This window comes from Capra hircus, unplaced genomic scaffold, assembly GCF_001704415.2.
Source record: "Capra hircus breed San Clemente unplaced genomic scaffold, ASM170441v1, whole genome shotgun sequence".
Classification (NCBI taxonomy): Eukaryota; Metazoa; Chordata; class Mammalia; order Artiodactyla; family Bovidae; genus Capra; species Capra hircus.
This window is the reverse complement of record NW_017201244.1, coordinates 36,306-57,929: the sequence shown is the minus strand read 5'-3', so window position 1 is coordinate 57,929 and position 21,624 is coordinate 36,306. Positions and strand designations below refer to the sequence as shown.

The following is a 21,624-nucleotide window of genomic DNA, read 5'->3' as shown; positions in this document are numbered from 1 at the left end:
TCAATTCTTCGGTGCTCAGCTTTCTTTATAGTCCAACTCTCACATCCATACATGACTACTGGAAAAACCATAGCCTTGACTAGACAGACCTTTGTGGACAAAGTAATGTCTTTGCTTTTTAATATGCTGTCTAGGTTGGTCATAACTTTCCTTCCAAGGAGTAAGTCACCATCTGCAGTGATTTTAGAGCCCAAAAATGTAAAGTCAGCTACTATTTCCACTGTTTCCCCATCTATTTGTCATGAAGTGATGGGACTGGATACCAAGGTCTTAGTTTTCTGAATGTTGAGCTTTAAGCCAACTTTCTCACTCTCCTCTTTCACTTTCATCAAGAGTTTCTTTAGTTCCTCTTCACTTTCTGTCATAAGGGTGGTGTCATCTGCATATCTGAGGTTAGCCATTAGTGAAAGTTGGACCCTAAAGAAGGCTGAGCACCGAAGAATTGGTGCCTTCAAGTTGTGGAGCTGAGAAGACTCTTCAGAGTTCCTTGGTCTTCGAGGAGATCAAGCCAGTCAATCCTAAAGGAAATCAACCCTGAATACTCATTGAAAGGACTGATGCTGAAGCTAAAACTCCAATACATTGGCCACCTGATATGAAGAGCTGACTCTCTGGAAAAGACCCCGATGCTGGGAAAAATTGAGGGAAGGAGGAGAAGGGGGCAACAGAAGATGAGATGGTTGGTTAGTACCACCAACTGAATGGACACGAGTTTTAAGAAACTCTGGGAGACAGTGAAGGATAGGGAATCCTGGCATGTTGCAGTCTATAGGGTCGCAAAGAGTTGGACATGACTTAGCAACTAAACAACAACAATGGGAAAAAACATAAACCCTTGTAAACATTAGAAAAAAAAACCACATAAATCCTTGTGGCTCAGCTGGTAAAGAATCCACCTGCAACGTGAGAGACCTGGGTTCAATCCCTGGGTTGGGAAGATCACCTGGAAAGGGGAAAGGCTACCCACTCCAGTATTCTGGCCTGGAGAATCCCATGGACTGTATAGTCCATGGGGTTGCAAAGAGTCAGACATGACTGAGAGACTTTCACTTGTAGGAAAAAACAGACTGTCAGCCAGTTTGCATCTGCATAGGTCCAAATGTAACATCTCCTTTTCATGTATATGTTTTATATTAATTTTGACAGACATCAACTATTTCATGAAGAGTTCTGATTTGATACCCTACATAAATGTTCCATTTTTCCATGTGGTTGTGTTTTTAATTATTTATTAATTTAATTTTTGGTTGCACTGGGTCTTCATTGCTGCCAGAGCAGGTGGTTACTCTCTAGTTGTGGTGCACAAGTTTCTCATTGTGGTGTTTTCTCTTGTTGTGGAGCACAGGCTCTCAGTGCATGACCTTCAGTAGTTGCAATACAGGAGCTGTGGCTCAGTAGTTATGTCACATGGGCCTAGTTACTCTGGTGTATGTGGGATCTTCCTGGACCAGGCATTGAACCTGTGTTGCCTGCATTGGCAAGTGGATTCCTATCCACCATACCACCAAGGAAGTCTCATGTTCAGTCTCAGAAAACTTGGAACAAAATGAGGTGAAATTCAGCTTTTGGTTTTTCTATGTGGACAGTCCTAATAGCAGAAATTAATGACAGTGTTGTTTCCTTCTTTACAAGTATTCTACTTTTGATTTCATTTGTCTAACTGCTTTGGTACCACTTCTAGCTTCTGGAACTGAAAGAAAACCTGAAAGAATTTATACCCAAATTTTTGGAAACAAGGTTTTAGAAAGTTTCCCAGTTATAAGATCAACATGTATAAAAATCAGTTGTATTTACATACATACCAGCAACAAAAAATAAGAAAGTATAGTTTAAGACACCATTTACAAAAGTTACAAGGTAACTAGGAATCTCACAAAAGATGTGAAAGATCTACATAAGGAAAATCATAACATTTTATGGAAAGGTATTAAAGAAGACCTAAGTAAATGGAGAGTGATCCCATGTTCATGAGTAGGAATACTTGATATAGTAAATATGTCAGTTCTCCAGAATTGATTTATAGATTATATGTGATTCCAATCACAAGCTAATCAGGTTTCAGACAGACAGTTGGACACCCATGTTCATAACAGCATTACTCACAAAAGCAAAAAGGAAACTCAAGGCTCCATCAACAGATGAATGGGTAAATAAACTGGGGTCATACAAGGGAATATTATTCTCCATAAAAAGAAAGGAAATTCTGACATTGTGGCTGCATTGTGAATGAACCTTGAAAACATTACACTAAGTGAAATATGCCAAACACAAAAGACTACATGTAGTATGATTCCATACATATGAGATCCCTAGAGTAGTCAAATTCGTAGAGACAAAAAGTAGAATGGGTGACAGGGACTGGTGGAGGAGGGAATAGAGAAAGATAGTGTTTAGTCAAGACAGTTTTAGTTTGGGGTGGATGAGAATGTTCTGGCAACGGATGGAGGCGATGGTTGTAGAACAATGTGAATGTGCTTCATGCCCCAGAACTGGACAGTTAAAAATGGTTACAGTGGTAAAGTTTTAAATCATGACTATTTTACCACAATAAATCTTTTAAATAAAAAAATGGCTAAAATAGTAGACTTTGTTGCTGGGGTCCAGCCCCGGTGGATCCAGGGTGATTCGAAGGTGGGGACGAAGTCGGCGTCTTTGGAAAAATACATATTTAATCACAGATATAGAGAGATTAGAAATGGATAGTGTAGTAGGAAAATTAGTGGAGAAAAGGAGGCTGAATAACTTGGATTACGTGGAATAGCATCCATGCTCCAGATGGGAATTTAGCCAGAAAAACGGGAGCAAGAAAGAAGCGACACGAGGGAATCAGTCTTTCCGGAAACTGATCCGATTTCTTTAGTTTTCGGTTTGCTATATTTTTTGGGTTTGCTTACACATAGGGATGAATACAGAGTCACGCGGGAGTCAGCAGTCCTGACCTTTGTCAAAATCAGGTGCTTCACATAAATGTATAAAAAAAAAGGTCTTAGGAATATTACATCATCTTCTGGCCATGAGTGAGACCTGCTGACATTTTATGATCCTTTCTTTCTGATAACCAAAAAACTTATTTCTTCCAAGGGTGTTTTTTCTTAAACCAGGCACCACCCTCCAAATAAAGTTACATTTCTATAGGGTGAGGGTGTAGTGAGTTACAATCAAGAAAGGAATTTATTTAACCCAAGGTTAACATGATTAGTCTTCAAGGTTAATACTTATTTCTCCTATATGCTTAAAGGTTAATACTTATTTCTTCCTATATGCTAGTTATAGTCATTATAAGGGTAGGGAACATGGAGATTTAGCAGCAAACATCAGCCCAACAAATGAAAATCCTTTCACCAATGCTCCCCTTAAGATCTATTTAGTCTTAAGATATGATAAAGTTACATTTTTACATAGCAAGGACACAGTGATTTATAACAAAGTACAGTGATCTATTACAAAAGAGAAAATCCATTAACTCAAAAAGTCTAGTATTGCTAACATCAAAAGCTACTATATTTCCTTTGCTATATTCCAAATACATTGATTAATATATTCCCAGGTGCCTAAGGATATGGAGGCCTGGCGGCAATCATTGACTCAACAAGAAGAAAAAGTCCTATGCTAATTAAGACTCTCAAAATACTCCAAAACTCTCTGTGCTGTTTATGGTTGAGAGGTAGTAAACAATCATGTGCCTAGTGGCAGCAGTATGGATAATCCTGTCACACAAGCTAGTCTGTCAGCAGAGAGGTTTGACCTGAAACATCCTTGTCCCACCCAGAGCAGGGTATTAGCAGCAATTATTGACACAACAAATGAAGAACCCTTCACCAATATAATTCCTAACCAACCCACTATACTAATAATTTCCAACTCCCCAAAAGATTTTGCCTTTATTAAGTCTAAAACATCTCGTGCCTCTCAGGTTGGGAGGCTGTAAATAATCACATGTGGCCGGACGAACCTATACAGGTGGGCTAGATAACCTTCAGAGGAGTCCGTAAGCTGAAACACTCTTGTCACGCCCAAGAATTTTTATTGCCTTGGAGCTGCACGTTTACTTCTTCTCTGAGAGAAACGGTTATGGGAGAGAGCCCCCCATAAAGTCAGAGGTGTAGGTGAGAGCATAAAACAGACTCTGGTTTTGGGGTTAGATGCTCGGGAACAGGGGGTTTCCTGGAGTCTTGATCACGCCTTTGCGTATGCCAAGCCTCGTTCCTCATGACCTTTGCCATGGGCGGAGTTCCTCACGCTGGCCCCCGGCACTTTGTTATATACATTTTACCACAACTTTAAATAATCTAGCCAATATAATGAATTGATTCTAAAATCAATATAAAAAAATAATAAAATCAATATGGACACACAATAGCCCAAGAACAGCCTCTTGAAAAAGGACAAGGTGGGAGGATTTGCCTTTTTGGGTATCAAAGTTTATTGTGAAATTATAATTAAGACACAGTGGTACTCGAGAGACAAACTGATTAGTGGAATGGAACAGGGAGCCAAAAACTGACCCACAGCTGTAAGGACACTTAATATAGAACAAAATTGGTATTTCAAGACAGTGGGTAAAGGACATTTAACTCAAACAGTATTGGGACAATTGCAGCTCTCTTAAAGACACTTGATCCTTGCCTCACAACATACATGAAGAAAATGAAAGGGTTAGTCACTCTGTCGTGTCCAACTCTTTGTGACCCCATGGACTGTAGCCTGCCAGGCTCCTGTGTCCATGGAATTCTCCAGGTGAGAATACTGGAGTGGGTTGCCATGCCCTTCTCCAGGAAATCTTCCCAACCCAAGGACTGAACCTGCATCTCTTACATCTCTTGCATTGGCATATGGGTTCTTTACCACTCACACCATCTGGGAAGCCCCACAACGTACATGAATGCATGGAAAACAAAGACAACTTCTAGAAGATAATGTAGGCAAATATTTCCATAATCTAGGGGCAGGGAAAGGCTTCTTAAAGAGGATATTAAAAACATGAGGGAGTCCCTAGTGACTCAGCGGTAAAGAATCTGCTTGCAATGCAAGAGACACAGGAGATGCAGGTTTGATCCCTGGGTTGGGAAGATCCCCTAGAGGAGGAAACGGCAACCCAGTCCAGTATTCTCGCTGGAAATATGTCATGGACAGAGGAGCCTCACAGGCTACAGTCCATGAGGTCACAAAGAGTTGGACATGACTGAGCGACTGAGCACACATACAAAAAACATGAACCATCAAGAAGATTGTACATTTTACTACAGTAAAATTAAGACATTTTGTTCATCAGAAGACATCATGAAGAAAGTGCAAGGTAGGGGGGCTTCCTTGGTGGCTCAGTGAGTGGTAAAGAATCTGCCTGCAATGCAGGAGACTTGGGTTCGATCTCTGGATTGGGAAGAGCCCCTGGAGAAGGAAAAGGCTACCCACTCTAGTATCCTGGTCTGGAGAATCTCATGAATAAATCACTATTTACCCACTCCAGTATTCTGGCCTGGAGAATTCCATGGACACAGGTCACAGAGTCAGACATGACTGAGTGCCTTTCACTTCACTAAATCACTAAGATAAAGATAACCAATCCATAGAAAAACGGGAAGATTGGTGTGAGCAGGCATTTCATTGAAGAGGAAACACAATGGCAGAGCTGAAAACATACATACTGTATAAGAACTTCCTGTAATTGCATTAACAAAGCACAATAAACTGAAGTGTTAGTTGCTCAGTTGTGTCCAACTCTTTGCAACCCCATGGACTATAGACCACCAGACTCCTCTGTCCATGGAATTCTCTAGGCCAGAATACTGGAGTGGGTTGCCATTCCCTTCTGCAGGGGATCTTCCCAACCCAGGGATTGAACCCGGGTCTCCCACACTGCAGGCAGATTCTTTACTGTTTGAGCCATCACAGAAGCCTGGACATGAATTTGGGGGGACACTATTCAACCCAGTATATGTTAAGTTGCTTCAGTCACATCAGACTCTTTGCAACCCTATGGATTGTAGCCTGCCAGGCTTCATCTGTTCATGGGATTCTCCAGGCAAGAAAACGAGTGGGTTGCCATTTCCTTTTCCAGGGAATCTTCCCCACCGAGGGATTGAACGTGCGTCTCTTATGTCTCCTGCTTTGGTTGGTGGGTTCTTTACCACTAGCACCACCTGGGAAGCCCGTTCAACCCAGTGTATGTACCCTATGACCTGAGACACACACACACATACACCTATGGAAATACACATACATGTGCACCATTAGGCAAATATATGTTTGCAGCAACACTAGCTGTGCTAGCTAAAGTGGGAAAATACTCAAATATCCCTCAACAGAAGGGCTCAATGACTGGCAAAATATCTGTCCAGAGGAACAGCAGTCATGTGGCTATTATGAAATCACTTACATTAACCTCCAAATTTTGAGCACAGAATCTAGACACAAATAAAATACTGAATAATTCCACTTATACAAAATCCCAATGCAGACAAAACAAAACCAAGAGATGCCTGCTTGTCTGGTTCAATGGTCAGGATGTTTGTCCAAACTCAAATATTGAAATCTAATGCCTTAATGGTATTTATTAGGAGGTGGGGGCCTGGGAGAGGTGCTCAGGTCATGAGCTCATGAGGGTGAAGTCCTCAAGATGGGATGAGTGTCCTCATCAAAGAATCTCCGGTTTCTTCAGTCCTCCTACCCAGTGAGGATACAATGAGAAGTCTGCAACTGGGAAGAAGACCCTCCCCCATGCTGGTGGTACCTTGATCTCTGACGGCAAGCCTCGGTGAGCAATAAACTTCTGCTGTTTCTAAGTGCCACTGTCTGTGACACTTTGTCCCAGCACCCCAAACGGGCTGATACAATTGGTAAAGTTATGAAAAGCCAAAAGATGACCCCAAAAATCAGGTGCATGCTCACTGGTGCACGCACCAGTAAGAAGGAAGTGATGGGAGGGGGATGAGGATGTAGGCATTTGAATTCTTGACTTGGGCGATACCAAGGCAAAGTTTGCTTTGCTAAGTCATTCCGCTGGACATCTGGATTTCTCAACTTTTCTTTTTCAGTCACACAAGGAGTGTGTGGGGGAAGGCAAGCCTGGGAGGACTGTGTGACGCCTGGGTGAGCGGGTTCAGGGTGTGGACTCCACTTTGGGGAGCACTCCAGGTGACGTGGGCTGCAGGGGTGAGGTGGTGGCCCCCTTCACCTGTCTCTTAGCAAGCACAGCATGGAGCTCAGGGTTTTGTAAGCAACATTCCATTGCCGAGTCATGCCGGGGTCCAGCCCTGGTGGATCCAGGGTGATTCGAAGGTGGGGACGGAGTCGGCGTCTTTGGAAAAATACATATTTAATCACCGATATAGAGAGATTAGAAACGGATAGTGTAGTAGGAAGATTAGCGGAGAAAAAGAGGCTGAATAACTTGGATTACGTGGAATAGCATCCATGCTCCAGATGGGAATTCAGCCAGAAAAACGGGAGCAAGAAAGAAGCGACATGAGGGAATCAGTCTTTCCGGAAACTGATCCGATTTCTTTAGTTTTCGGTTTGCTTATATACCTTTTGTTACACATAGGGATGAATACAGTGTCACGCGGGGGTCAGCAGTCCTGACCTTTATCAAAATCAGGTGCTTCACATAAATGTATAAAAAAAGGTACATCATCTTCTGGCCATGAGTGAGACCTGCTGACATTTTATGATCCTTTCTTTCTGATAACCAAAAAACTTATTTCTTCCAAGGGTGTTTTTTCTTAAACCAGGCACCACCCTCCAAATAAAGTTACATTTCTATAGGGTGAGGGTGTAGTGAGTTACAATCAAGAAAGGAATTTATTTAACCCAAGGTTAACATGATTAGTCTTCAAGGTTAATACTTATTTCTCCTATATGCTTAAAGGTTAATACTTATTTCTCTTATATGTTAGTTATATTCATTATAAGGGTAGGGAACATGGAGATTTAGCAGCAAACATCAGCCCAACAAATGAAAATCCTTTCACCAATGCTCCCCTTAAGATCTATTTAGTCTTAAGATATGATAAAGTTACATTTTTACATAGCAAGGACACAGTGATTTATAACAAAGTACAGTGATCTATTACAAAAGAGAAAATCCATTAACTCAAAAAGTCTAGTATTGCCAACATCAAAAACTACCATATTTCCTTTGCTATATTCCAAATACATTGATTAATATATTCCCAGGTGCCTAAGGATATGGAGGCCTGGCGGCAATCATTGACTCAACAAGAAGAAAAAGCCCTATGCTAATTAAGACTCTCAAAATACTCCAAAACTCTGTGCTGTTTATGGTTGAGAGGTAGTAAACAATCATGTGGCAGCAGTATGGATAATCCTGTCACACAAGCTAGTCTGTCAGCAGAGAGGTTTGACCTGAGACATCCTTGTCCCACCCAGAGCAGGGAATTAGCAGCAATTATTGACACAACAAATGAAAAACCCTTCACCAATATAATTCCTAACCAACCCATCATACTAATAATTTCTAACTCCCCAAAAGAATTTGCCTTTAGTAAGTCTAAAACATCTCATGCCTCTCAGGTTGGGAGGCTGTAAACAATCACATGTGGCCGGATGAACCTATACAGGTGGGCTAGATAACCTTCAGAGGAGTCCGTAAGCTGAAACACTCTTGTCACGCCCAAGAATTTTTATTGCCTTGGAGCTGCACGTTTACTTCTTCTCTGAGAGAAACGGTTATGGGAGAGAGCCCCCCGTAAAGTCAGAGGTGTAGGTGAGAGCATAAAACAGACTCTGGTTTTGGGGTTAGATGCTCGGGAACAGGGGGTTTCCTGAGTCTTGATCATGCCTTTGCGTATGCCAAGCCTCGTTCCTCATGACCTTTGCCATGGGCGGAGTTCCTCACGCTGGCCCCCGGCAGAGTCACTTGTGGTGAGGGTGCTAAAAGACTCCCACAGGGGACCTGTGGGTCTCCTGATACCTGGACCCTGCCACTTGCAGTGTGTCTCCTGGCCGGCAATGGGCAAGGAGGGGTGCTCCTAAACGGAAGGAGATGGAATCATTGTGAACGAGAGAGCCGTCGACCATGGCCCCGGAGACATCTTCCATCTGTAGGTCATTAAGAGCCTCCTGGCAAACCAAGGGACAGTAAGAAGCACCAGCATCTGCCAAGGGAAGAGGAAAACCAGGCATTGGTTTTACTCCATGAGGATGCTCCGATGCTCCCCATGTCCCCTGTGTGGGTCTAGGAGCAGGATGATGCCATTTTGTCAAGCTCAAGTATCAGCAGACTGAGCACAAGACTGTTTAGGGGGGCATCCTGAAGTGGTCAACCTCTAAGAGAAAAAAGAATGATAAACAGCAAATTTAGGCTAGCAATTACTTCTGGGGGGCGGGGAGGGGCAGGAGAAAGGGATTCGGGGAGAATGATTTTTGCCCAGGACCTGGCAGCACTCTGTGAAGTCTGGGGCGGGTGATGGGGGCTCCTTTTATTGTCTATTTCACATGCAATAATGTGATATGTGTAACGTAAAGGTGATATGTGTCTATGCAACATAGGTAATCCACGCAGCACACAGATATTACACTGATTTGGGGATGTGTCCAATATTGTATTAAAAGAAGACACAGAGATGGTGAGGGCCCAGGTGGGTTTTCATGAATAAATGCTTTCACCCCCAAAACAAAGCCACAGACAGAAGGTACTCATGGGTGCTGTCAATATTTACTGAAGGACTCAGCTTAGATGTCACCTTGTGGTCGAAGCAGACTCAGGTGGGCGCCCCTCTGTGTGCCTCCTTCCTGGCCCTGTGTGTCTCCCTTTTGAATATCCATCACCCTGGGCTGGGACCCTTGATGTCGTGTCTCCTGCTTCCGGAGGATTACCACTCCAGGGACATGTGGGAACTGAGCAAAGAAGAAAAGCATCTGTGGGCCTCTGTAATGACGGGGAGCAGGAGACTGCTGGCCAGCAAGGTCACACCTTTGAGAAAATCTTTCCCTTGAATCTTGGACTTCAGTGATGCTGTGATGCCCTGTTTGGGTGGCGGGGGGCGGTCCCTGTTTTTTTTCCCTTGGGGCACCAGGCTAAGCAGGATTGACAGACCAGGGGGATGCAACAGAGCCACTGGGCAGAGAGTGAGAGCAAGGATGGGGAAGGACTCGAGCATGCGGACTCTGATCTTTCCCTTCCCCATCCGCTGGCTACCCTGGCTCTGATCTCTCACTTCAGATGCTCCCAGGGCCCCTGCCACCACGCCACCTGCTCGAACATCAGCCCCACATCAATGCTGAGGCAGCGACCTCTGCAGTCTCTCTGGCTTCTTCCTCTGCCTCTCCATCACCTGGTCCAGCCCCATCACCTTCCTCCTAGACAAGGGCAGTAGCCTCTTGCTGGTCTCTTGCCACTCTCCCCACTTCATCCATTCTGCTCCCACAGCCAAATCAGCCCTTTTAAACACAACAACTTAGATCATGGCCCTAAGCCTTCCAACCTCTCCTGGTCTTCTGGGGACACAGTGAGCTCCAGCACAAAGCTCTCCCTGCAGCTGACTCAGACATTGCCACTGAGGGGCCCCACAAACAACCCAAACTTAACTGTCCCCAACTTACCTCATCTCCCAGTCCCCAACTTACCTCGTCTCCTAGTCCCCAACTCAGACAGATCCAAGAGCCACCTCCAGTCTCTGTCTTCTTCAACGATGGCAAGCCCACCTCCTTTCTTCAGCTCAACTGCCACTGTCATAGTTGAAGCCACATTTGTGACAACCATGATTACAATCTCCTAAGCAGTTGATGAGTAGAGGTGATCAGTGGTCTGTCAGCTCTGTGGGGCTGGGGGGGGAGTCACATAGATTGAATTCTGCCAAGGAGATGGTATTTGAGGGGCAGGGATGGCAGCAGCAGAGGCTGGACACTGTCCCAATGTCCAGTCCCAAGTACCCACATCTTTGTAACCACAAACAGTGCTGCAAAAGCTCTCTTTGTGTGTGCTTGGCTGAGTATTTCTATTGAAAGTGAAATCACTCAGTCGTGTCTGACTCTTTGTGATCCCATGGACTGTAGCCTGCAAGGCTCCTCTGTCCATGGGATTTTCCAGGCAAGAACACTGGAGTGGGTTGCCATTTCCTTCTCCAAGGGATCTTCCTGACCCAGGTATTGAACCCAGGCCGCCCGCACTGCAGGCCGACTCTTCACCATCTGAGCCACCAGGGAAGCCCATTTCTATTGAATGGATCCCTAAGAGGGAAACCTCTTAGTTAAAGGTCATACAGGTTTCAGTTTGTTAGATGCTGCCAAATTATCCTCTAAAAACAGTTCAACCAGTTGATATTTTCACCACCGTGTAGGCGAGACTATTCCCCAACATCCTTACTGGCAATGGGCATGATCAAACTTTCATCCCCCCATATTTTTTATTATGAAAAATTGCAAACATATACTGTTTTAGTCTCCCAGGGCTGCTATAAGAGATTACCACAAACGGGCAGGCTTCAACCAACAGAAATTTATTCTCTCCCAGTTCTGGAGGCTAGAAGTCCAAAGTCAAGGTGTAAACAGGGCTGTGTTCCCTCTGAAAGCTCTAGGGGAGAATTTTTCCTTGTCTCTTTCAGTTTCTGGTGGTTCCAGGAGCTCCTCAGTTTGTGGCTGCAAAACTCTGTCTCTACTATCAATTGGCCTTCCGTGTATGTCTGTGTCTAAACTTCTCTCTACTTAGGAGGATACTAGTCATTGGATTTAGGGCCCACCCTACTCCAGCATGACCTTATTTGGATCACATCTAATTTCCAAATGAAGTGACATTTACAAGTTCTGGATAGACATGAATTTTAGGGGGATACTCTTCAACCCAGTACATGTATCAGTGTTAAAAAAAACAAAACAAAACAGCACCCATTTACTTACCCACTAGATTCCAATGGCCGCCAATATGAGAAATCAAAAATGGCACAGACAGGGACTTCCTCAGTGGTCCAGCGGTTAAGACTATGCTTCCAATGCAGGGGACTTGGGTTTGATCCCTGGTTGGGGAACTAATACGCCACCTGCTGCGTGGTATGGAAAAAAAAAAGAGGCATATAGCTAAAAAACATGACATTTTGATTCCATTTTTTGACTTAGTATGAATAGATTGCTAGATTTCTTCTTTTTTTGATTTCTAGATTCTAATTAAAAAAATAGGTGTGCAACAAGCAACAAAGGTTTACTGTACACATAGGTAACTATAGTCAATATTTTGTCAATATCGCTAATGGAACACCTAGAATGGAAAATTATCTGAAATATCTATAATGGAAAATAACCTAACAATAATAGATGTGTCTATTATAAAAATAACATATGTGTATAATAACCACGTAGCTGTGCACCTGAAACATTGTAAGTGTTTTGTATATGCTTTTGTAAGCACACACAAAAAATACATATTAAGAAAAAGAGGCACAGAGAAAGATGAAAGTCTCCCAGTTCCTTTGAGGCGGTGTCTCACACCTTCTGGCTCTAGTTGTCTCTTTCCTCTCCTGAAGGCAAACTTCGAGAAAGGAACAATCAACACTGTGTCTCCACTTCCTCACAATGACATCGCTCTTACCAAACTGGTGTTGCGAAGTACAAGAAAATTTTCTGTCCTCATCTTACATGCTTCCTGGCAGCAGTCGAGACTGACGTTGTTAATCAGGGCGTCCTTGAAACTTCCAGGGTTTTCCCCCTCCTCCTTGATGCTCCTCTCCGATCTCTCTTCTGATCCTCCTCCCTGCCCCTAGTAAGTGCTGGTGTTTCTCTGGACGCTCTCCTGGGCGTCCTCTTCTTTCCTTACCTGTATAAGGGAGGGTCCAACTGCGGGAAAAAGAAAGCCCCCTTGCTATTCTAAGCATTCAGTTCAGTCGCTCAGTCGGGTCCGATTCTTTGCGACCCCATGGACTGCAGCACGCCAGGCCTCCCTGTCCATCACCAACTCCCGGACTCATGTCCATCGAGTCGGTGATGCCATCCAACCATCTCATCCTCTGTCGTCCCCTTCTTCTCCCGCCTTCCGTCTTTCCCAGCATCAGGGTATTTTCCAAAGGACTCAGTTATTCGCATCAGGTGGCCAAATAACTGACTCATTGGAAAAGACCCTGATGCTGAAGTTTTAAAACAGGGAGACGGTAAGCCGTGAGCGCGGGGACTAGCGGAGCCCACCCCGCCCAGTACCTTCTGCTGGGTCCCAGCCGCCAGCATCCGCAGATTGGCAGGCGGGCTGTGGGAACCAGAGGAGCGCTGCCCCGCCCCCTTAGCTATTTGGAGCATGCGCGCCCGGAGACACGTACAGCCAACCAGCGAAAAGGAGTGGCTATGAGTGACAGCCACATCGTTCAATCACCTGAGAGTCTGGAGAGCCGTCTTGCGCCCGGACCAATGGCAGCTCAAGGCGGACTTCGGGCGGGGGGCGACAGTCACCTGATCCGCGGCGGCGGCGGTGGGTCCGGGCAGTGGAGGCCGAGAGGTTATGATGGCGGCGACCGCGGCGGCTCGGTTGCGGGCGGGGACGCGGCGGGCTCCAGCGCTCTGCCGGATGCCATGGCTGCCGCTGATGCTGGTGATGGCGGCGGCAGCGGCGACGTCGGAGCAGCAGGTGCCGCTGGTGCTGTGGTCGAGTGACCGGTGAGCGGGGTGGGCTGCGCTGCGCGCCGTGGCTGTTGAGGGGCCCTCGCTCGACTCCGGAGCTGTCCTTGGCGGGGGGCGGCGAGGTCCAGGGGCGCTGTCCCTTGTTCGGCGGCCTGTAGCAAGGGCGCTGGCTCTCGGCCCCAGGCATCAAGCTGGGAGCCCACGGGCTTCGGATCTCAAGCCCCCGCTTGACAGCACCTCTCTATCCCCTGCCAGAGGCCTGTGGGCTCCTGCGGCCGACACCCACGAGGGCCATATCACCAGCGACATGCAGCTCTCCACCTACTTAGACCCCGCCCTGGAGCTGGGCCCCCGAAATGTGCTGCTGTTCCTGCAGGACAAGGTGCGCCTCCCCCAACCCTTTCTCCCTTCGTCATTCAGGAGACAGCCCCCCTCTCCCCCAGGACACTGAGGCCCATTCCCTGAGGGAAGCTGCAGTGACCTTGTCCAAACTGCAGGGAGGTGTGGTTCCTTCCTTGGGAAGGCCTGTGGGAGAATGTTCAGTGGGAATGGTGCGTGCCTGCTAAGTCGCTTCAGTTGTGTCTGACCCTTTGCGACTCTATGGGCTAATAGCCCGCCAGGCTCCTTTGTCCATGGGATTCTCTAGGTGAGAATACTGGAGTGGGTTGCCATGCCCTCCTCCAGGGGATCTTCCAAACCCGGGGATCAAACCTGGGTCTCCTGCATCGGCAGGCAAATTCTTTACAGTCTGAACCACCAGGGATGCCCCTAGTCAAGAACAGTGGAGTGGGTTGCCATGCCTTCCTCCAAGGATCTTCCCCACTCAGGGATTGAACCCACATCTCTTTACCTCTCCTGGATTGGCAGGCGGGTTTTTTTTTTTTTTTAAACACTAGCGCCACCTGGGAAGCCAAACAGCTAGCAGAGGATCCGTCTACCTTCCATCCGTCTACCTCTGGGTTTGGGCTTCCCTGGTGGCTCAGAGGTTAAAGCATCTGCCCGCAATGCGGGGGACCTGGGTTCGATCCCTGGGTCAGGAAGATCCCCTGGAGAAGGAAATGGCAACCCACTCCAGTATTCTTGCCTGGAGAATCCCATGGATGGAGGAGTCTGTTGGGCTACAGTCCACGGGGTCACAAAGAATCGGACACGACTGAGCCACCTGGGAAGCCACTTCACTTCACTTTACCTTTGGGTTATTGGCACAACACGCTTCCACTGAGCCACTCTGCTGAGCACGGGAATGGTGAGGGCCCAGAAATGGCACCCACTTGATTGGGGGAAATAAGGGGTCAGAGGCCAGATGCTGATTGAGTGCCAAACCCTTACCTGACTCACTACATGGCAGGGATGATGAACCCTGTTTACAGATGAGAAGTCCAAGGATGGCAAGTAACTTGCCCAAGGTCACATAGCTAATGGGTGGCAGAGTTGTGATTCTGACTATAATGATTGTAAGACAGAGAATGGAAGAATGATCGATCGCTTACTGAGTGCTTCATTCATACTAGCTGAGGTGATGTCATTATCTTGGTTTTACTGCCTAAGGAGCTGAGGGTTGTAGGATCAGCTGAAGTTCCATGGCTTGTGCAAGCCCCAGATTATTCCAGCCTGAGTCTGTTGGACACCCTTCCCCCACTGTGATTTTGTGCTCATACCCAACACACTGTTTACCCTCCCATCTGGGCATTTCTGCCCCTAAAGCAGGTATGCAGACCACAAGAAGATTCTAGGGCAGTTTAATTAATTAATTAATCCTAATTCTAGGATTAATGTTTGCGAGATTATTGAGCTTCTGCTTGTCTATATTCCTCATTGGTGGCCTGTTTGGCTCATTCCCTTTGTGGTCTTGCTCTGTGGGCAGGGGTTGATAGCTGTGCTGGCCTGTAGTCCTTCCAGGAGGTGGTGAATAATGTAGTCAGACTGGAACTCAGTTCTAGTTCTACTGCTTACTGGCCTTTGGACATGTGAAATACTCTGCAAATACCAGTTTCCACATCTGTAAAAAGACACCACTGACATCAGAGGGCGGTGAGGAGCAATTCTGATAGTCCATGTAAAAAATCTGGCTGGCGCCCACCCCCAACCCCCATCTGATGGCATTCATTCATTCATTCATTCATTCATTTGTCAAATATAGACTACCTACTCTGTGCCAGATATTGATTAAGTGCTGGGGACATAGCAATGAGCAGAATCACCCAAGCCCCTATTCCAAAGAAGTTAACACTCTTGCGAGGGTGAGAGGTTTACTTAAATGCTAAGTTGGTATGACATAATGTAAGCACTGTAGTCCTTAGATAAGAAGGAAGCAGACTCGGGGACAGAGTGACTGGCAATGCTGGGTAAGATAAAGAGAGAGCAGGCAAGTGCTCGCTGAGGAGGTGGTATTGAAGCAGAGATCTAAGCGGAGGAAGAGATGGAGCCATGTGGCTGGGGGAGGAAGGTGTGCATTCCGGGCAGAGGTAACAGCAGGTTCAAAGGGCCTGGACGAGGAGTATTCCTGGTGAGCCTGTGGAAGAGCTGGTGTGGCTGGATACAGTGAGTGAGAGAAAGGCGTAGGAAATGGTCAGTTGAGGAGCCCGGAGATGAGGGGGAAAGGGGTTGGTCGCAATTCTAAAATGTGGCAGGAAACCTTGGGAGATTTTGAACAGGGAGTGCACACAGGCTTTCAGAATAATAGTCTCGGCACCAGAGAGGCTCAGGATTCCTGCCCAGAAGGGCAAGGAGGCTGGGCAGGTGTGTATACTAAACACAACATCAGGGAAGCTGATTAAGATCACTTCTAGGCCTCCCTGGGAAAAGCCAGAGGAAGCTGGGAGTTGGAGCAGAGGGCGGAAGTGGAAGGACATCCCTCAGGGTGATTGTGGTCCAGAGTGCTCAGAAGCCTTCCGTGGTCAGTCCAGTGTGTTCTGAGATCTTCACCTCTTTCCCCTTCCACCAAAACCGGGGTAGGGAGGGGGGATTTCTCACCCTCCTTTGCAAAGGGTCCTGTGCAGACTGGACAAAGGTGGCTCCAGCTGTTGCAGCTGGCATGTAGGTTCTCTTTTTCTGGGACTTCCACCCCAGGGGCACGCAATCAGTGTTCTTGGCTGCTCCCAGCCCCCTCCCCGCAGCTTCCCTCTTCTGTCCATAGTTCCTCTTATCTCCAGGCAGGCCGCTGACTCTTACTCCTGAGATTATCATGAGTCAGCTGCCCACACATCTTCTCCTAACCCTGTGACTACCTTCCTTGTCTTCTCGCCCTGCTGAGAGGGTTGCTGGCAGAAAGAAAGAGAACCTTCCACGCCCCCACCCCTAAAATGCATCCTCATGCTCCAGATCAAACCTGCTTCTAAATGAGATGTTGCTGGCCCTGCAAAAATACCCAGGGCCAGTGTCTGCCCCCTGCCCTGGCCCCGTGTCTGTCCAACCTTCTGAGGCTGTTTCCCTCCTTTCTACTAGCTGAGCATTGAGGACTTCACAGCCTATGGTGGCGTGTTTGGAAACAAGCAAGACAGCGCCTTTTCTAACCTGGAGGTAAGAGTCCACACCCAGCCGGTGACCCTGGAGGCCACCCCGTGCCCCTCTCCATCAGCATAATAGGAACTGTCCCCTCAGGAACCAGAGACGTTGGCTCGATGGGGAAAGGCCGAGTGTCAGGGCCAGGGGTGTGGTGTGTTTTGTTTCTTACCTGGAGTGAGACCCAGTGTAGGTATGGCTTGCCACCGAGGTCTGGGTGGCTGGCCCTGGTCCCGTGGCCCCTTGCTAACTCATCTGCCTGTCTTCCCCCTGTTCCCAGAATGCCCTGGACTTGGCCCCCTCCTCTCTGGTGCTTCCTGCCGTTGACTGGTATGCGATCAGCACTCTGACCACTTACCTGCAGGAGAAGCTCAGGGCCAGCCCCCTGCATGTGGACTTGGCCACTCTCCAGGAACTGAAGCTCAACGCCAGCATCCCAGCCTTGCTGCTCATCCACCTGCCCTACACAGCCAGGTACGGCTGGGCCTCTAGCCTCAGGGCCCAAGCTCTGGGGTCACAGCTCCATCCAGCCGCGCCGTCCTCCATTTAGCACCCTGAGGCCCTCCCAGAAGGCGTCTGTCTGGCCAGAAGAGGGAGGAAGGCCCTCCAGCCGGGTTGGGACTCAGGAGTCAGTGCCCTGCATCGAGCTAGGCCTCTCGGGCCTCCTGAGATGAGCCAGGAGTGGGCCTTGCTAGCGGGGAACCAGCCTGCCTAGCAGGGACTGTTCATGGAGAGGTGGCAGGGACGTGACCGGGACTCCGGAGCTGGGGGAGAAGGAGCAGGGGATTCCAGGCAGGGCCACAAGGTGAGCAGAGGTCCCAGGAAGGGGGACTGATGGTGGTGAGTACGGCTCTTGGAGGCCCAGCTCGAGTGTGCTAGGTGGCGGGGCTATACCAGGGAATGACAGGGCCTGGAGGGGCTTCAGGAGGCAGCCCAATGGGTGGCAGAGAGCCATCAGGATTTGGGCAGCTTGAACTTGCTGTCTCTTTCCTAGCTCGGGTCTGATGGCACCGAAGGAAGTCCTCATGGGCAATGGTGAGTGGGGTCGGGGAAGGTGCATGGTTCCATCTTTATCCAGCCCTTGGCCATGTGGAGCTGGCCCGGGTTCCTCAGCCCCTCGGCATTCCCAGGGGTCCTGGCTGCTTCTCCGAGCTCCTGGCAACTGGGCAAGGTCCCTAGGCCTTGGCCTAAGCGTTGGATGCCCAGGGGCCTCCTCTGCACAGCCTGGAGCCAGCTTCCACCCAGGCAGCCTGCACCCTAGGGTCTGGGGGTTTAACACGCCAGCACTGTTTCAAACACCTGTTCTGAGAACTTGTCTCCCTTGCGCTAGAGAGGACAGTTCTTCCTCCCAGAAAGGTCACCAGAAACTTGCCATGGTGGATTTGGCGTTTTCGGTAGCTGTCTGTCTTTTCTCTGTCCACGTGGGGGAGGCGGTGACTGGGGCCATGGTATCCCAGGGGAGGCCGGAAGTGGGTGGGATGATGAGAAGTGGCTACTGAAACAGAAAACACTACTGGGGGTTGATGGGAGCTGGCTCTTGGAGGGGCTCGGTGTCCCACCTGGGGACTTGCTGGTTGCTAGGGTGGGAAGAGCTTCACAGTGGAGAAGTCTAGGGGTGCCCGCCTCCACAAGGTGATCTTACAGAGCACCATCCAGAGAAGGCGCCCAAGAGGGCAAAGAACGGCACAGCCTGCGTCTCCTGGCTTCTGCTGGGTACAGTGGCTGCGAGGGGCTGCCTCTGACCTGCATCTCTGTTCTCCCCCTGGCCCCTCAGATGAGGTCATTGGGCAGGTGCTGAGCACACTCAAGTCAGAAGACATCCCCTACACAGCGGCCCTCACGGCGGTCCGCCCTTCTAGGGTATGTGCCCATGCCCAGGGCTCCAGGAGTGTGGTCGGGGAGCCTGGAGGGGGGCTGGTTCCTCCTCTGGGCAGGTGTAGGGGTGGGGGTCATGGATGAGCCATGAAGTCAAGCGACCACTGTCCATCTCGTCCCATCAGCCTTATGGGCTGGCGTCTTCGGACATGAAGTCCAAGTGTTCCGAAGTTGCAAAGATTAGCAATGTCAGAAGCTTAGGGGAAAGCTGCTCAGAGGAAGCTTTTGCATATGAGCATCACTGATGGGACCGGAGATGGTGCCCAGTGGGGAGAGGAAGGCTATCTGGTTCAGGGCTCGCCCCCAGGGCTGTTGAGAGAAGGTTTTGTGGGCTCTTGTCTGCAGGTGGCCCGCGATGTAGCCATGGTGACTGGGGGGCTGGGTCGCCAGCTGTTGCAGAGAACGGTGGCGCCACCTGCAATCAATGCCCCCGTGAGTTACAATGACACTGCCCCGCGGATCCTCTTCTGGGCCCAAAACTTCTCGGTGGCATACAGGGAGCACTGGGAGGACTTGACCTCCCGCACCTTTGGGGTCCAGGACCTCAACCTGACTGGCTCCTCCTGGAACGACTCCATTGCCAGGTGAGGGCAAAGTGCGTGCCCCTGACTGGGTCTTTGTTTAGGGGCGTTCAGCGTGAGGACGCAGGTGGTGGTGTAGGGTGGGGCCGCTGCTCAGAGCTCTGCCTGTTCATGCCTTCTCATCCCTTAGCTGGGGCCTTGGTTGTTAACAGTTCCTAATCACCCTGGATCCTGGTGCCACCCTCTTGGGCAGCCTCATGGCCCAGCCTGAGCACTTTAAGCAACTCCAAGAGGGAGTCTGGGGGTTCAGGGAACCCAGAGGAAGGAGCCCTCTGCTGGAGGTGGGGTACCTGTGTGCTACCTGGTTCCTGACTTGGAAAGGGATGGGGCCTCAGGCCTCCTATCTGTCAAGCTAGGGTGCTGGTTCTTTAGGTGGCTCTGCAGGAGGATCTGGTACAGCTCAGGTAGAAGGAGACCTAAGGGCCTTGCTCGGAAATGTTTTCAAGGCCATTCCAGAGTCTGAAAACCCCTCTTCCTCCGCAGGCTGGTGCTGACCTATGACTCACTCTTTGGGACCATGGTGACGTTCAAGTGAGTCTGAGAGGCAGGGGCGGGTGGGCTGCTGTGGCTCCAGCCTTTCCAGCTGCCTGACCTCCCTCCACGATGCTACCCCCCAGGTTCACTCTGGCTAACCGCTTCTACCGGGTATCTGCCCGGTACTGGTTTACCTTGGAGAACCTGGAAATCCATAGCAACGGTTCCGTCGCCTACTTCAATGCCTCCCAGGTCACGGGGCCCAGCATTTATTCCTTCCACTGCGAGCATGTCAGCAGTGAAAACGAGGATGGCAACCTCCTTGTGCCTGACACACAGCCCTCTCTTTGGCAGATGACTTTTCGGGACTTCCAGGTAGGAAGGGAGGAGGGACTGTGCCTGATAGAGGGGAAGCCGTGGCTGGAGGAGGGGTTCGAGGGGAGCAGAGGCCTGCGAAGGGTCTCTGGGTCCTTTCAGGTTTGGGCCTGGGAATGTAGGGGAGTCCCGTCCCCTTGCTGCTCTCTTCCCACCAGCTGGGGAACCCCCAGCCCTTACTGGGCTTCTCTGGGTGGGGCCACTCAGTGCTTTCTGTCCCTCAGATCCAGGCCTTCAATGTGACAGGCGAGCAGTTCTCCTATGCTAGCGACTGTGCAGGCTTCTTCTCCCCTGGTATCTGGATGGGGTTGCTCACCTCCTTGTTCATGCTGTTCATCTTCACCTACGGCCTGCACATGATCCTCAGCCTCAAGACAATGGACCGCTTCGACGACCACAAGGGCCCCACCATCACTTTGACCCAGATTGTGTGATTCCACACCTGTAGGGGCGGGGGATGGGGGGATTGAGGGCGTGCCTGGGGTCCAGGTTGTCACCTTCCCATCAGAGGCCCACTGGGCAGGAAGGCTTCTCCCTCTTCTGCCATTGCACGACTCCCTGGCTCCCCCTAGCTTGTCAGGCTACCTGTTCAGCCTGCTGAGGGTCTTCCCTACGCTGCCCACTCCCCACCACATCTCTCTCCACAAGGTGTATATATTTCTGCATAGACAGTAGACAGATCTCCCAGGCTTGATCATTATAAAGGTAGGGGCCATTAGTTCTACAAAATCCACCCCCCCTTCTCCTTATTTATTCTGATTTCTCCACCTTCGCTGCTTGCTGTTGATAGTGCTTTTGTGTAGCCAGTCCTCCCTTTCCCAGGCTCTATGGGGTTCCTTGTAGCAGCCAGGAGCTGTTCCATTCCCTGAGTTTGGGGGGCAGTGTGGAAGTACTATTTGTCTGTCCCGCTTAGCTGGCGTTATTATTTTATTTTTTGGTGATGTGCTAACAATAAGACGTACACTGGGGTTTATTCCTTTGGCCTAAGAAGGAAGGGATCTACATGGCAGGTGGGATGGGTGTGATCACGGGGTTTGGGATCTGTTCCTGTCGGGAGTACCTGGCAGGAGCCCCGGGGTGCTCGTGGTTTCCTTCCGAATAAAATAAAGACGGGTCGCCATGCTTGGGCTTCTTGTCACTCATTTCTGCGCTGGGCACAAGGAAGGGAGGATGCACTTGGCTGACGGCCGAGAGAGGAGGCCCGAGGATGGAGGGATGGAAGCTGCTTTTCCAAGGACCAAGCGGAGGCCGAGAGGGTTGT

The 21,624-nt window shown here is 49.1% G+C and overlaps 1 protein-coding gene and 1 long non-coding RNA gene across 5 annotated transcripts; one reads left to right on the top strand and one right to left on the bottom strand.

Annotated features, from left to right (window-relative positions):
• Positions 1-8,775: 8,775 nt before the first annotated feature.
• On the bottom strand, positions 8,776-13,209 carry LOC102183959. 4 transcript variants are annotated; one of them, XR_001917740.1, is made up of 6 exons: positions 13,144-13,209; positions 12,542-12,786; positions 11,857-11,999; positions 10,588-10,785; positions 9,705-9,858; positions 8,776-9,116 (listed from the first exon to the last, which is right to left on the bottom strand). It is a non-coding gene; the product is annotated as an uncharacterized LOC102183959 (long non-coding RNA). The 4 variants fall into 4 exon arrangements; XR_001917738.1 differs by lacking the exon at positions 9,705-9,858; XR_001917739.1 differs by lacking the exon at positions 9,705-9,858 and having other exon boundaries at positions 11,857-11,996.
• Positions 13,210-13,424: 215 nt separating this feature from the next.
• Positions 13,425-21,490, top strand: ATP6AP1 (ATPase H+ transporting accessory protein 1). Its single transcript, XM_018045357.1, has 10 exons — positions 13,425-13,593; positions 13,813-13,939; positions 17,002-17,076; positions 17,339-17,532; positions 18,053-18,093; positions 18,833-18,918; positions 19,279-19,517; positions 19,998-20,045; positions 20,132-20,363; positions 20,588-21,490. The coding sequence occupies exons 1-10, from the start codon at positions 13,439-13,441 to the stop codon at positions 20,795-20,797; spliced, it is 1,407 nt and encodes a 468-aa protein (XP_017900846.1). The 5' UTR covers positions 13,425-13,438; the 3' UTR covers positions 20,798-21,490.
• The last annotated feature ends 134 nt before the right edge of the window (positions 21,491-21,624 follow it).